Source organism: Scatophagus argus, chromosome 15 (genome assembly GCF_020382885.2).
Source record: "Scatophagus argus isolate fScaArg1 chromosome 15, fScaArg1.pri, whole genome shotgun sequence".
NCBI classification, from domain to species: domain Eukaryota; kingdom Metazoa; phylum Chordata; class Actinopteri; family Scatophagidae; genus Scatophagus; species Scatophagus argus.
The window spans coordinates 5,415,432-5,429,161 of NC_058507.1; the positions used below are offsets into that span (position 1 = coordinate 5,415,432).

The 13,730-nt window shown below is 40.8% G+C and overlaps 2 protein-coding genes across 10 annotated transcripts in view; both read right to left on the reverse strand.

The window, feature by feature from the left end:
- Positions 1-4,355, reverse strand: part of dnmt3ab (DNA (cytosine-5-)-methyltransferase 3 alpha b) — a 37,669-nt gene extending 33,314 nt beyond the window's left edge. For all 4 annotated transcript variants that reach the window (XM_046412788.1, XM_046412787.1, XM_046412786.1 and 1 more), the window contains exons 1-2: positions 4,229-4,355; positions 2,719-2,924 (exon numbers count right to left, since the gene is read on the reverse strand). In XM_046412788.1, coding sequence (XP_046268744.1) covers positions 2,719-2,799 — 81 coding nt within the window. In that variant the 5' untranslated portion in view covers positions 2,800-2,924; positions 4,229-4,355. The remainder of the gene's footprint in view (positions 1-2,718; positions 2,925-4,228) is intronic.
- A 4,392-nt stretch (positions 4,356-8,747) lies between these two features.
- Positions 8,748-13,730, reverse strand: part of dtnbb (dystrobrevin, beta b) — a 35,113-nt gene continuing 30,130 nt past the window's right edge. For 3 of the 6 annotated variants that reach the window (XM_046412819.1, XM_046412818.1, XM_046412817.1), the window contains one exon: positions 8,749-12,586. In XM_046412819.1, the coding sequence (XP_046268775.1) occupies positions 12,561-12,586 (26 nt within the window). In that variant the 3' untranslated portion in view covers positions 8,749-12,560. Of the gene's footprint in view, positions 12,587-13,702; positions 13,727-13,730 lie in introns of all 6 variants that reach the window. The other 3 variants (XM_046412815.1, XM_046412814.1, XM_046412816.1) reach the window with 2 other exon arrangements.

Consider the following 13,730-nt stretch of genomic DNA (forward strand, 5'->3'; position numbering starts at 1 on the left):
AAGTCAGCACTGAAAATAAAAACTTACATTCGACGGCATTTTAACACGGCACAAAATCACTGCACTCCATATACAACCAGGTGTAAAAATTGTCAGGTGTCGTAAAGACACCAGAAATCAAAAGTGCAGTTCAACATGTCGTGCAGTTGGACATGTCAAATTTTCCTTTTAATTACATGATGCTGGAATTGTTTTCTTTTTTTCTTGAGTACTCCATCTGCTAATAAAGATCATGTGATGTGATCAAAAGCTGCTCAGTGGACACTGAAATCTGTGACCTGTCAGATTCTGTGATGCTAGAGCGTTAATGAATTCGGAAAACGCGCACGTCTCACGTTACTCACCAGTGGAAGAGGCCCAGTCACTTAGCTTGACAGCCCCCTGGCAATGAGCCAGAATTCATAGCTCAACAGAATCAGATTATCCTTTGAGTCCATCCTGTCTACGTGGACCCACCATCAAACCGCCCACCTGCCAGGCTGGCCTTTACCTGCAGCTGACAGCACCAGCGCAGCGGCCGTTTTTGTCGGAGAATCGCTGAGCTTCAGTTAAGCTTAACTCAACTAAGCTTGTTTTTGTTGGCCAACTGTTGTATCGAGTCTCAAATTAGGGTTTTTTTGTTTGCTTCCTGATTTCCTCAAGTGTTTGTTGAGATGAGGACTCGCTCATTAGTTGAACCGTGGATTTTGTTGCCTCCCTGTTGAAGGTGTGGGAGCTTTTTCTCTTTAGTTATCTAGTTATTATTATGTATTTTCCATGTGCTTCAGGAGTCTGTTCATACTGATAAAGGCTAATAAAAAACATAATTTTGTAAGAAAGTAACAATAAGAAACAATCATAGTCTAATTAGGTGCTTTTTGTTTGAAAGTCTTGCCATCATACTGCTTTGGACAAATATTTTGTTTTGTTTTTGATACCAGTAGTGCAAATACAACTGTTGATATGGGAAAAACCTTTTCAGTGGCAATACACTCCCAATCAGGTCACACAGCTGTAAGTCGAACCTTTGTGACTGGACTGAACACTGGACTTGTGCACGCACAGATTACAGCAGACTCTACTTGCTAAATAATTTAAACAATGGCGGCTGTTAATAAATGCAGGCAGGAATTTCAAAGGTCAGGCCATGTTACATCCTGAGAGTGTTTGCTGCTAAAATGGAACAAATCCATCAGCCATTAGTGTCCCAGGGTGATAAACTGATTTGCATAAAGAGATAGATGGATGTGAGTAAGTGATGCTGCGATTAATGGGCACAGGTTTATAATTGATCGTAAAGCATAAAAAATCCTAACAGGATATTCATCAATTAATTTCTGTATAAAAAAAATAAAGAAGTTACCACTGATGGTTATTTTAAATGCAGGTATGGTTGCTTTTTTTGAGAGAGGACGTGTTTTTCAGATGGTCCCCGTTCATTGTGTGATCACTAATAGAGAGCCTGGTGCTTCAGCTTTTCCTAACAGGGCGGCAGAATTTGCATAGATAATAGCACGTTTTGAGTGCAGCCTGGTGTGCAGGCTCATTTGGGAACCACTTACATGGATGACACAATTCAGCAGTGCCTGCAGGAACAGCCTACATCACACCGTTCATCCAATAGCCAACCCGGGCGCTCAGACACACTGAATGGAAATAACGCACCATTTTCACACACAGATTCACTCTGATATTTTCTGGGGGGAAAAAAATAATAAAAAACAGAAAAGCCTGAAATATGATTTGTTGTTGCCTGGAGTGAACCCTACTACATTGTCAATATCTCGGCACTATTTCCGTCTGGGTAGCCGGTTATTTAAGGCAATGTCTGTTGCCAGGCAACAAGACTACGGGCAGTACTGTGTAATGGGAACATGGAGGAAGAGGACAGATCCCCCCAGTAAAAGAGCTGTAGAGCCATTCCAGCTCCAGCTCAACCTACACCAGCCAACGCCCACGTCACCAACCACCATTACAAATGTCACATAATACAGCTGCATCTTGCAAAGGCCTCCTCAGCCATGCTGTGGTTACAACACAGACTGCGATGATGGGTCTGTCTGCATCATGAAAGGTGACATGGCAATCCACAAGCTGTTTGATTCTTTGGTTAAAAGAAAAAAAAAGAAGACTAAAAAATCAGACTATTTTGTCAATTAACAGAAGGAATTGATGCAACTGCGTAGAATCCAGGAAGTGTTTGGATTGCAGAGATCAATAAGGCATTAGCTTGACTGATTGAAGTCCATTCATAAAAAAACAGAGAAAGATTTTAATTGGCTTGGCCCATAGTGACCATACAAAACACACTCCTCTTATTTGAGGGCTACATCAATGTAACATCAAAGTAAAAACACTAACAAACTATTGTTGGACAAAAAACCATTAATACATGCATGCACATGTGTATCCTTGATAGATGTTTTTAGGGAAATACTAAAAGGCTGTACTACATTGTTGCTGCATGAGCCCTGTTCACCATTAATCTCCTTTTAAATCAGCTCTGGTGAGTTCAAGGCCTTTCATAAAATTGCACTTCGCAGTGATGGGGGAGACGGACGCAGAATTAATCAGCAGCTTAGCCCAAGTCATTGAAAAAGCCAAAACACGACTGACTGAATTCTTCAAAGCCACCAGCAATGAAGCTGAGTCATTAACAAACATACCAAGCATCAGCAGAGTCTCATAAATACCTCAAGTCAGATTCCTGTGGCGTATATTTTCACACGTGAGTCTTACCATTCTGTTCCCAGGTGAATCAGCATAGTCTGAGCCTTTGAATGCAGTGGCGTTGGCGTTGGTGACAGTGTTGGACGGCATTGTCGAGGGGCTTTATGGGCTTATGGGTGATGTCTGATAATGGGTGGATGTAGAAATTGAAGTGAAAATAAACTCAAAGGAAAAAAAAAAAGAAATGAGAGATGATCCCTCTTCTCTCCGCTCTCCTGGAAGATAAGAAGGGAAAAGAAGAGAACAATCAACTCGTTCGTTCCTCCCACGTTGGATTCACTTTGGGATTTTTTTTGCATTGGTGTTCTGATGCTCTCATTCAGATGGGAGCGGAGTTTCACGCTGCAGTGACAACCCTGACACAATTTGTGCACATTTGCTCACATCACTTTGAATAAATGCTATGCTCTGTCATAAGAGGCTCTTTCTGAGCATCAGCTCCCCTTTGTTGGCTGCACGTCATGCATAGGAACCTCACGGGCTTCTATAGGTTACTGTACGGCTCGCCTATAGGGCCTAGGACACTTTTTTTACACCACATGGATGCATGGGTGTACAGTAGTCGACATCAAATGGCTGCGAATGTGCGCCCAATAACATGAACATTAACGCTGCAAAAATTGGTGATTGGTGATTATATTGTTTGGCTTGTATTTATTATTTTTTTAATTACAATTATTCCAATTTCACCTGAAGCGTTAAAGTTAATGTAGCAGTCAAGCCACGCGCACACAGCGAAGCCACAGCTGCACGCGTTGAAATGTGCAAAGTATAAAAAAAATAAATGAAAAAAACAAAACAACAACCATACGTCCGCACATTTACGTTTATGTGTTTAATTCCCTCCAAGGGTTACGTCAAGATTTGGTGACAGCCGGTTCTAACTTAACTAAAAGGTCTGACAAGGGGCTGGAATGAAGTCTTCGGTCCAAAGGAGAAAAAAAGATTGTAGGCAACAAGCACAAGGCGTTATCTTGAAAAATTATTTATTACATGGGCCACACATGCGTTTAGTGTCACCGCATTTTCACGCACATCAAGCTACAACCAGGCCACACGCTTAGCCTCCTGCCATCGACTGACTTGCATTTATTATTCAATTGGCTATGCGTTAAAATTGCAAAGTTTTACACGTCTGTACAGCGGGGGAAGTCTGCAATATGACCCAGGGGGGTTTAGCTCTTTTACAGGCCACGGTCACTGAAGTATAAATCCCCGTTATTTTATTTTATGTTTTTTTGTTGTTGTTGTTGTTGTTGTTTTTTTAATGAGGCCGGTGTTTTCAGGTGCCGCGATCCTGGTTCTGTGCTGTAAATTCAAGTTCAAGTGCACATCGCATGTCCAATCAGCACATCTGCAAAAAAGCAAACCCCCTGAATCGCTATTTCCCCATTTCCATCGAGCGCCTTCCGCTCTCAGCGCTTTCACGTTTTTGTTCACATAAAGGTTACCCTTCCTGCGCAGCTACTAGTGCCGGGTTAAACGGATTTAAATGCGTGAATCGCTGTGTGTTCGTTACCCGATTTTCCCAAGTCCCAGGCCTGACCCTTTTTGTCTCGCTTGCTCCCGGAGCCTCCTTCCTCTTCTCTCCCCGTCCTCCACCTCCCCAGCCGGCCAGCTCTCTTCCAGATGCACCGCTCTCACTGCAGGGGCCTGCAGACTGTCTGCTGGCTGCCACAGGGTCCTAAAGACTACCGGTTTAACGCCACTTACACCACAGCGTGCAGAGGGGCGAGGGGCGGGGGGAGGGAGAGGACGGGTGGGGGTGAAGGTGGTCTGAGACTAATAAGTCATTATCATGGACCCCCGCCCGCTGAACACACTACACACACATGTTCAATGGCATGTGGAAAAAGGGGGGCAATTTTACATTTGTTTGATGTCCAGAATACTTAAAAGTCTGAAGCCGAATTTGAAGCAGGGACGTTGAATTACATGCACTTTAGACCACTAGGCCCATGCCTCAAAAGCCTTTATTAAAGGGACAGTTCACCCCCAAATCAAAAATACATATTTTTCATCTTAGCTGTGGTGATGTACAGCAATTTTTCTTTCTGGAAATCTTGACCCCATTGGTTACTTAAGCTCTACAGACCTTGTGAGCGGTATATGATGGTGCATATGTGCACATGTATTAATGACAATTAGCTATGATTAGAATAACCACAAAAATAAAAACTACCTCGGCAATGCATGGTATTCTTTTCAGTACAGCTTCAGTCTTTTGAAAAGTACGTGAAATGTAAAACAAACTGAGTAATGCTTTTCAAAAAGTGATTAAAAAAAAAAAAAGAGCAGGAACCTGAGGAGACTTTCCCCATTTTTTATTTGCTGCATTTATGGGCCCCCTGGTGGCTGTGGGGCCCTAAGCAGCCATGTAATTAGTTGACGCCTCAGGCCAGCTTTGAGGCCGAGTTACGTGAAACGTGCTTTCTGCGGTTATTACAATACTACAACAGTGCTACTCTACATATTTACTTTCTGGCGTTTTTGTGAACTCTTAATCTTCTACACATATTCATAGCCCAGCTCACTGTGTATATACTCAGTTTGTGTACTTTTGTGTATTCACGGATACTTACTCGCACAGTATGTTGAAGTGCTTTATACCTATAGAGGCTGCTGATGTTTGCACAAACCTTAAGTATTACACCACACAGGCCCCCCTGTTGTGCTACCTGTAGTTACATTTATACATTTTTTACATTCCTTTTTTTGTGTGAACTTTATTCCAGGTTGAGTCTGTCGTTGTCACAGCAGAAACGTTGCCTTGCCGAACACAGGTGTAACTAATAACACTGTGAAGTACTGCATTGCCACACATTAACTGCTCTAAAGGGATCCTCTTTAGTTGTTAGTTCCACGTGTGCTTTCCCTGACAATTCAAAATGTCTGCTGTGAAAAGGTGTGATAAATCAGAGAGAAACAAGAGCTTTGTGATGCCACTGCGATTAATGAGAGCATAAATTATTCAGAAAGTGACACAATAAGCTTTATGAGCAAAAACAGTATGTGAAGTAGGTGATGTAGAGTCTCCCAACAGGGAGGAAAACTGGAACATGTTAGTCAAATCCAATATAATACAGTTAGTGCAGCAGGAGATTCTTGTCTTTTCAAACTCACCTAATAAGAACAATGCATGAAGAGTCGTACATTTCATCATGTTACTTGAGTGAAGTTTTGCACAGTTTTACCGGATTACAAAAACATAACAATGCTGAGCCTGTGAATATTCTCATTCATCCAGGTCATGGTTATCTCAAGGAAATTCAATCGAATGCAACTGGACAAATAACTAAGTCCAGTTGCATTCGATTGAATTTCCTTGAGATAACAATGCTGAACAGAAATACCATCAAACATGCTCAAATCACCAGGATATTTCTTTTTAAGTAAATTTATAGTAAAGACTGGTTTCCTTCCCCGGGGGGCCACTGGGCTGATAGTTAATTTGGCTTTAAATCTGTATGTCAAATATATACAGATATAGGAGTATGTAGATCATTTCATGCGCTCTCACCGATTTTATCCTCTGAGCAGAATCTTCATCCAGCGCCACATCTTCGTTTAATTTCCTAAAAGAGTGCAGCTAGAACAAGATATCAGATCACTTATCACGTTCAGCCCATTAACCCTGCAGCAGCTTACCACCACAGCCTTATCCCATACATGTCCGCTAGACGGAGACTCAGCGAGGTTTGCCCAGACGCAGTTTTTGAGGCTCGCAGGGGTAGGCAGATTGAGTGCTTTTGAGGGGGGTAACGAGGGAGAGAGGAAACGTGTGCACAGCAGACGGATGTGGTTCACTGATCTGGAAGCAGCGGCGTCTCCTCTTTCTCATAGAGTCAATGGCACTGGCTGGGTCATGTGAGGACAGCATGCAGCGAGACGATGCCACATGACCCGCAGACAGGAGCAGTGGGGGTACCAGCTGGCGGAAAGTCTGCAAACCCGCGGAGGAGGACACTGATAAGGTCAAACCTCATCTCACCTGTGTAGGTTTTGTCGTCGTCTGAGCCTGAAGCAACAGGAAAAAGGGCAGAATTTCCTTTTTGATTTAGGTTTGTAGGTGAAGCAGGAAAGGGCATTTGTTTCTGGCTGACCTGCTCATTTTGTGTTGAAACAAAGAGGGAAGTCGGACACAAGAGACACTGTGTGATTTAAGTGTTTTGTTTACCTCAGTGGACGTGAGGAACAAACCACTTTCACTTGAATGTGGGCACATTTAAAATACTGCTCATGGGATGAGGTCTAAATCAGAAATTGAGCTACACTAAATACACACACATACACACACACACACACACTCGTGGGCTGAAAGAAACATTTATATCAGGCCAGACAATCAGCACAAAAAGGAAGACAAGGGAACATCCAACACCACAGTGGTGGAAGAAATATTCCTCACTTTCATTCATTCATCTTCTATTCCGCTTATCTGTCAGGGTCGCGGGGGGACTGGAGCCTATCCCAGCTGACCGGGCGAGAGGCGGGGTACACCCTGGACTGGTCGCCATCAATACAACAATGCAGAAATATTATTCTCAGAATTTACTTACAGAATAAGAAGTAAAAGTACTCATTATGACTGCCTGCTTCCAGAGTGTCATATTATTATAGAATAGAATCTTTATTTGTCAAATTTGTCTTCGACAGGGCTCAACATCATCACTACACACACATACAAGACATTAAAAGACCTGAGATCACATAAACCTGGACTAAAATCGCACACATTGCTACTTGAGAGGTTCATTAGTAAAGTCATTATTGGGTTATAGAAATTCCTTTTCTGTTGAGGGCTGTGATTGCAGTTGGAATGAGTGATTTTTTTGTAGATTGCATTTTTGGCCAGTGGGACTTTGTATCTCCTGCCTGATGGGAGAAGAATAAAAGAATGATGGAGGGGATGAGAGGGTTCCTCTGCGATCGGGGTGGCTTTCCTGATCACAGAGCGCTCATACAGATGAGACAGTGGAGTTTGTGGTGAACCAATTATTTTTCCAGCTCGATCTGTGATCCGTGAGAGTTTTGTTTACCGGTGAGGAAGTTGTACCAGGATGTGATATTAAAGGTGAGAATGGATTCTATAAGTGACCAGTAGACCATGATTAAAATTTAGCTTCCTGAGAAGATGGAGGGGCTGGAGTGCTTTATTGTAGATTGAGTCTGAGTGCATTTGGAAGGACAGGTGGACAGGGTGTCCATCTGTGTCCCCAGATACTTAAAACACTCCACCTGTTCAACCTGCTCTCCCTGAATAGATAAGGGTTTAAACAGCTGAGACATAGTTGCTGCTCCGTCTCTACCCACACAGCGCAAATCCTTTGTCTTTGAAATATTCAGTTCAACTGAAAGTTGTGACCAGGTCATCCACCGCTAGTTGGTACTGGGTGAGAGCCTCCATACTGTCCATGTGGACCACCAGGGCCATGTCATCAGCACATTTTAAAAGACTCGTTCCCTTCCTGCTACAGGTGATGTTATTGGTGTGGACAGAGAACAGAAGCGGGGATAAAACACAACCTTGTGGGAGCCCTGTGTTTAAAACCAGTTTACTGGACTTAACACCATTTAAAAACAGTCCGTTTAAAAGTCTCTTATCCATGAGATCAAAATTGGGTGGATCTGTAAGTTCAGGAGGAAGTGCAGCAGACTGTATCTAGAATGTGTCTATAATGTTGGATTATAGCTGTTGATCCATTAATGTGTAATGTGTAGTTTATATACGTCTGGGTGGTTTCATTAATAATGTATTTGAAGATTCTGTAATACATTTATACAGAAAATATGAATGTGCAAAAAGATAACAACTGAACACTCCAGTAGTGGAGCAAAGCTTGATGTTTTTTAATGTATAGAGTGGTAAAAATGGAAATCTATTAGTGCTATACCTCAGAGGTAGCACAGTGTTGTAGTAAAAGTACTTCACCACTTCCCACCACAGCAATACATTACACTAACATTAACATTAGCTGTAGTACTTTGTTCTGTATTGTTTAAAAAAATTCATGTTCAGTAACACATTGAATCCCAATGAGGTGGTTCTACTCAGTTACTCTTTTTACAGTGCAGCAGTACATCACTGGAAAATACCTCAAAATTATACAGTAGAAGTGTAGTTACTCTCCAACACTGACGTGATGTTTGGTGATGACTGAGGGACGTTTCGTGATAATTAATCCCAAACCAGCAACCACGACATGACTCTTCACGGCCGTATTTTAAATCTTTTTAATATATCTCACATTTGATTTATTTACAAAAGACAGTGGCTTTGAGACATAAAACTATGTTCTGTAAAATCAACATGAGAAACAAATGTGTACCAGAAGCGTAACCGTACAGAACACATACATAGATAAATAACATCAGGGGAGCTTTGTCTTCAAGGTCGACTTCTTGCTGCAAACGATAAAAGGATCACAATGTAAGCTCCTCTGCGTGACTGCCTGTGTTTTATTTGTATCACCCCGAGTTTGGTCTGACAGGGCATACTGTATTGCCTCCACATTGGCTAAAATGACATCAGTGACTGTCTGGAATGTGTTTCTGTCATTATTACCTAATAAATGAGTTTTCCAGCAGTGGGGAAAACATCTCCAGGCATTCTGTGAATAAACTATGGGCAACAACAACATACTAATGCAGATATACTTCGATATATACCTGTAATTCATGTGACACACAATGTCTGCAAACAGTTTGGCACAAATGTAAAGGCTGAGCATCAGTCCCCACCCCAACCCCCACCCCAACACATTTAATAAATAAATAAATAAATAAAATCTCGACAAGGTCACAGGCTAAAACTCTGACATGAAGGCTGACAGGTTGTCTTATTTGCTGAATTGTTACTTTATACAGCACTTTACAGAACAGCTACAGGCACAAACGCAAAGAAGAAAAACAAAGCTCTGACAAACTTCTGAAGTCCAACGCTTGGTCAGAACGAAGGGGAAGACAGTTAAAATTTTTTACCGCTGCATTTCGAGAATTATCTGGACGAGCTTCTCGACGGCAGCATTTTGAATTGCGGTACTTCAGTTTATGTTTGGGTGAATGATGTATCCGCATTGTGATAAACTCATTACACAGACGAGAATACTCCACTAATACCGTAAACCAGAGTAAGAACATTAATGATAACATAGAGCAGAAAAGAGAACTGAGTGAAATCATCACATTTAGAACGTCGACAACAGGGGAACCGCTTTTTGTTCTTTTTCTTGACACAGTGTGAAAGGTTGTCGAAACTTCATACTTAGCTTATAAGATATGCTCACTGTACAAATGTCAAAAGCAAAGAGTTCATTTCATTTCCGTCCAATTTTACCCACAACTTGCTTTGACAACTGAACATTTTCCTCTAAAACTGCTCCCAGACCTTTATCACGTTGCATCCACTAAAAAGCAAACATTGCTCATTTTCATTTGGGATGAATGGCTACCACGAAGGACAAAAAAACACTGAACCAGAAGACGAACGCGTGAAGGTAACTTAGACCTGATCTCTGACCTTCTGCTTGAAAGCTACCTCTGCAACAACTTGGCTTTTCCATGAAAGACACAAAATCACACAAACTATATCCAACAACATGCTTCACCAAGTAGCACTTCAGAAAAACTTATCTCCTGCTAACGATCCACATTCGTTACGCAGCGCTCAGTCACTTGCTGTACTTTTCCTGTGTCTATTTAAAGAGTTTAATTCCAAAATGGAACAAAATGACCGATGAAATGGAAGCAAAATGACCTACGTTTGGACATTTCAACTCAAATCTTACAACAGGGATCACAAGAAGGTTGAAGGACTAATTTCTAAATAACATTGGATGTATATTCTGGAATTAAACCCTCCATATTTAATCATCATTAACCTTTAACCCCTCAGCAAGTGATCGGTGACGTGTGGGGGTTAAAGGACTTTACCACCATTTTTCACTTGAGTAGCTCTGCAGTCCCTGAGCAACTACCTTCATTGCACATAAACATTTTCAATATTCCTTTGTTAACTAAATAAAGCTATCAAAGCATTTCCTACTTGCTTACTACGATCTTATATCCTCAAGTACTGTATAAGTGTTCGTTTTGTAAATCACGACTACAACTCAGTGCCTAGTTCATTACTATTTAAACATCCTGAGGTGCTTACCTACACTTGAAACAATAAATACTCGAGGCTACCAGCTATTCAGGTGTGTCGAGCGACGTTTTCACGGGGAGAAAAGATTGAGACTGGGCTCGTTTATTTTGTTCGTAGTAGCCCGTTGGTTTCTCTGAACAGCGCAGCCCTCTTGTTTGCAAGGGTGGCTCATTGAGAGCAGTAGCAGCAGTATAGTTTGTGACTCAGTGAGTGTGTTTACGTGCACACAATATTCTTTTATCCCTGGCTAAGTCGTCTTCATACTGTATTAACAGACATCCCTGCATTAATAGATAATATTTAACCTTAACATTAACATTATGCAAACAGCAGGAACAAACTCAAACTATTAAGTTATCTGTTAATTTTTTTTTTTTTTTTTTGTAATGATTAAAGGAATGGTTAAACAATTTCCTTCTTGCCGAGGGTTAGATAAGATGATCAATACTGTAATACACGTCTGGACACGTGTATAAGTTCAACATACAGACTGGAAACAGGAGCCTGGCAATATCTCCTCCTTTTTTAATTTGTGTAAAAACAAATAGTATCATGTAAAAATGACTCGTTGTGGTTTTATGTGGGTTATTTTGCCCGGGAAACTCCCTTCAACATCTTTCAACAAAGATACTAGGAAGACACTGTAGGCCAAGAAACAGTCCAGTAAAATCCCGTAAAACTGCAACTTCTTGGTTTGAAAATTTGGTTTAAGCTAATTCCTGAATAATACATTAGATGATAACATTTATGTTTAATATTGAACAAGATTTCTTTCAAATAAAATAAATAAATTAGGAAAAAAAAACCAAACCTGGTGGTTTGAACCACCAGGAGATGATTAGCATAGCTTAGCATAAAGTCTGGAAACAGGGCTAAACAATTAGCCTGGCTCGTTGCAAAAGTAAAAAAAAAAAAAAAACAGTTTATAATTAAATAATCAAATAGCAGTTTTAAAGATTTCAAGATGAGTTGTGTGTTGCAGGGGATGACTTGCTCTGCGGTTTCTTGGCTGTGTGCAATGACTTCCTTGTTGCCCAGGATTCTTGCGGAGATGTCAAAACTCTCCTAAGAAGTCTGCTTTTTCAAACTTTCTTCGCCAAACTTCAGAATACGGATGTGCGAGTAAACACACTCAGCATGATTTCTGAGGCAAGACACTTTTGACACCCGAGCTGTCATAAACCCACAAAGAGCTGGCATAGCATGGTACAGTATCTAAATCCACACGAGTGCAACTTCATGCAAAAATGATCCAAAATAAATAAAGAAAAAATAGTAATACTAGCACTAATCATACAAAAGCAATGACAAAACGGGAACGTGTTGTGACAGGAGGTCACCTTTGTGTCGGGGCATTCCCATGGTCGTGTGTTTACAGTGTTTTATATACAGAATGATCTGCTGCAATGGAACAATTGGAGGAGAAAGCACAGCAAGCCATTCTTTAGCAGTCATGAAGGAAATCGCAGTTTTTTTTGTTTACAGGACAACATACACGCTCGCTAATTAGACACACCTTGCTACCTGCAAGGCGTGAGAAATGTTTTTTGTTTTTTTGTTTTTTTCACATAGTGAAATCCTGTTAGATTACAGCATGCATTACTCTACGTGCTAATGCCAGGGCTCGTCGTCGTTGTTGTTGTTGTTGATTCTTCCCGGTTGATGACTGTATGTCCTTACAGGGCGGAATAGTGTCGCCTTTTCCTTAGTGCTTCGGTACTCTTACTGTGCCTGCACACACACACACACACAGAGAAAAGAGCAAATTTAGTGCTGCTGACAGCCTGCATAGCGTGAATGAACTTGACTCTAAATGACTGTGTGGCTGCGTGCCACGGTGCTTTGCTCCTCTGGAAGGAGGTTGAAGCAGAAGCTGATTATAATGAGCCAAACGGTTGTTTAATCGGCTGATAAAGGTGTCATGCAAATGTTTAGCTGCGACCAACTCCTCCAATCCGACAAATGACAAAACAATGCTGTCATAATTAGCACCGACCACTGCTTGTCCAGTTGCTGAAAATAAATGTACTTCAGGCAACTTGTTTCTATAAAATAATTATTCTAAGCAGAAGCCAAGAACAGATGTGGTTGCAATCATTTTATTCCATCCCATTATTTTGAGAGCGAGAGTTAATTATCCACTTATCTCGGGACATCAGAGTCACATGATGATGATGACAATTATCTTGTTGAGATTGCAGTTGTTTCTCAAGATACGACGGCAACAGCAGGTTGTTTTAATGTGACAGCAGAGTTAATTATCTCGTTATCTCAACATAACAACAAGGTAATTAAAGCATTAACTTGACAAAATGGCCTTTTGGTTTCTTTTGAACACGAGAGACAAAACCTGTTATTATCGTATCTTGGGAAACCATGTTGTTTTCTTGTGATAGTGAGATAACTAACTTCTTATCTTGACATTTTAATCACTCAGAATGACAGAATAAGTAACATGAAATCTCAATTTAGAATTTCATGGATGCACGATAAAACCACAGCTGATAAAGGTATTAAAATACAATATTTACATCTGTCCAAAATGAACATTTCGCTGATACGACAAGCCGATAAGATGACGCTTTACTTATGTGCACATGACATGAACTGACTTAGTAGTTTTCTCATTTTGTCCAGTGAATGTGTACATTTTAATGACATTTAAGTCTACATATTAATCCCGCTACAGGAGAGACTTGATGTTATTTACTGGTATCTGCTGCTAAAATGAGTTGTCGTGCATCCCTAAACACAACTGAATAAAAAATTTGTGCAATCAAAGATGTTGTTGGCTTGTATACAAAGTTATATATTCATAATATAATATCAATTAATTATAATTCCTACTTTTTGTTGTTCATTCTGCTTCAGCTGA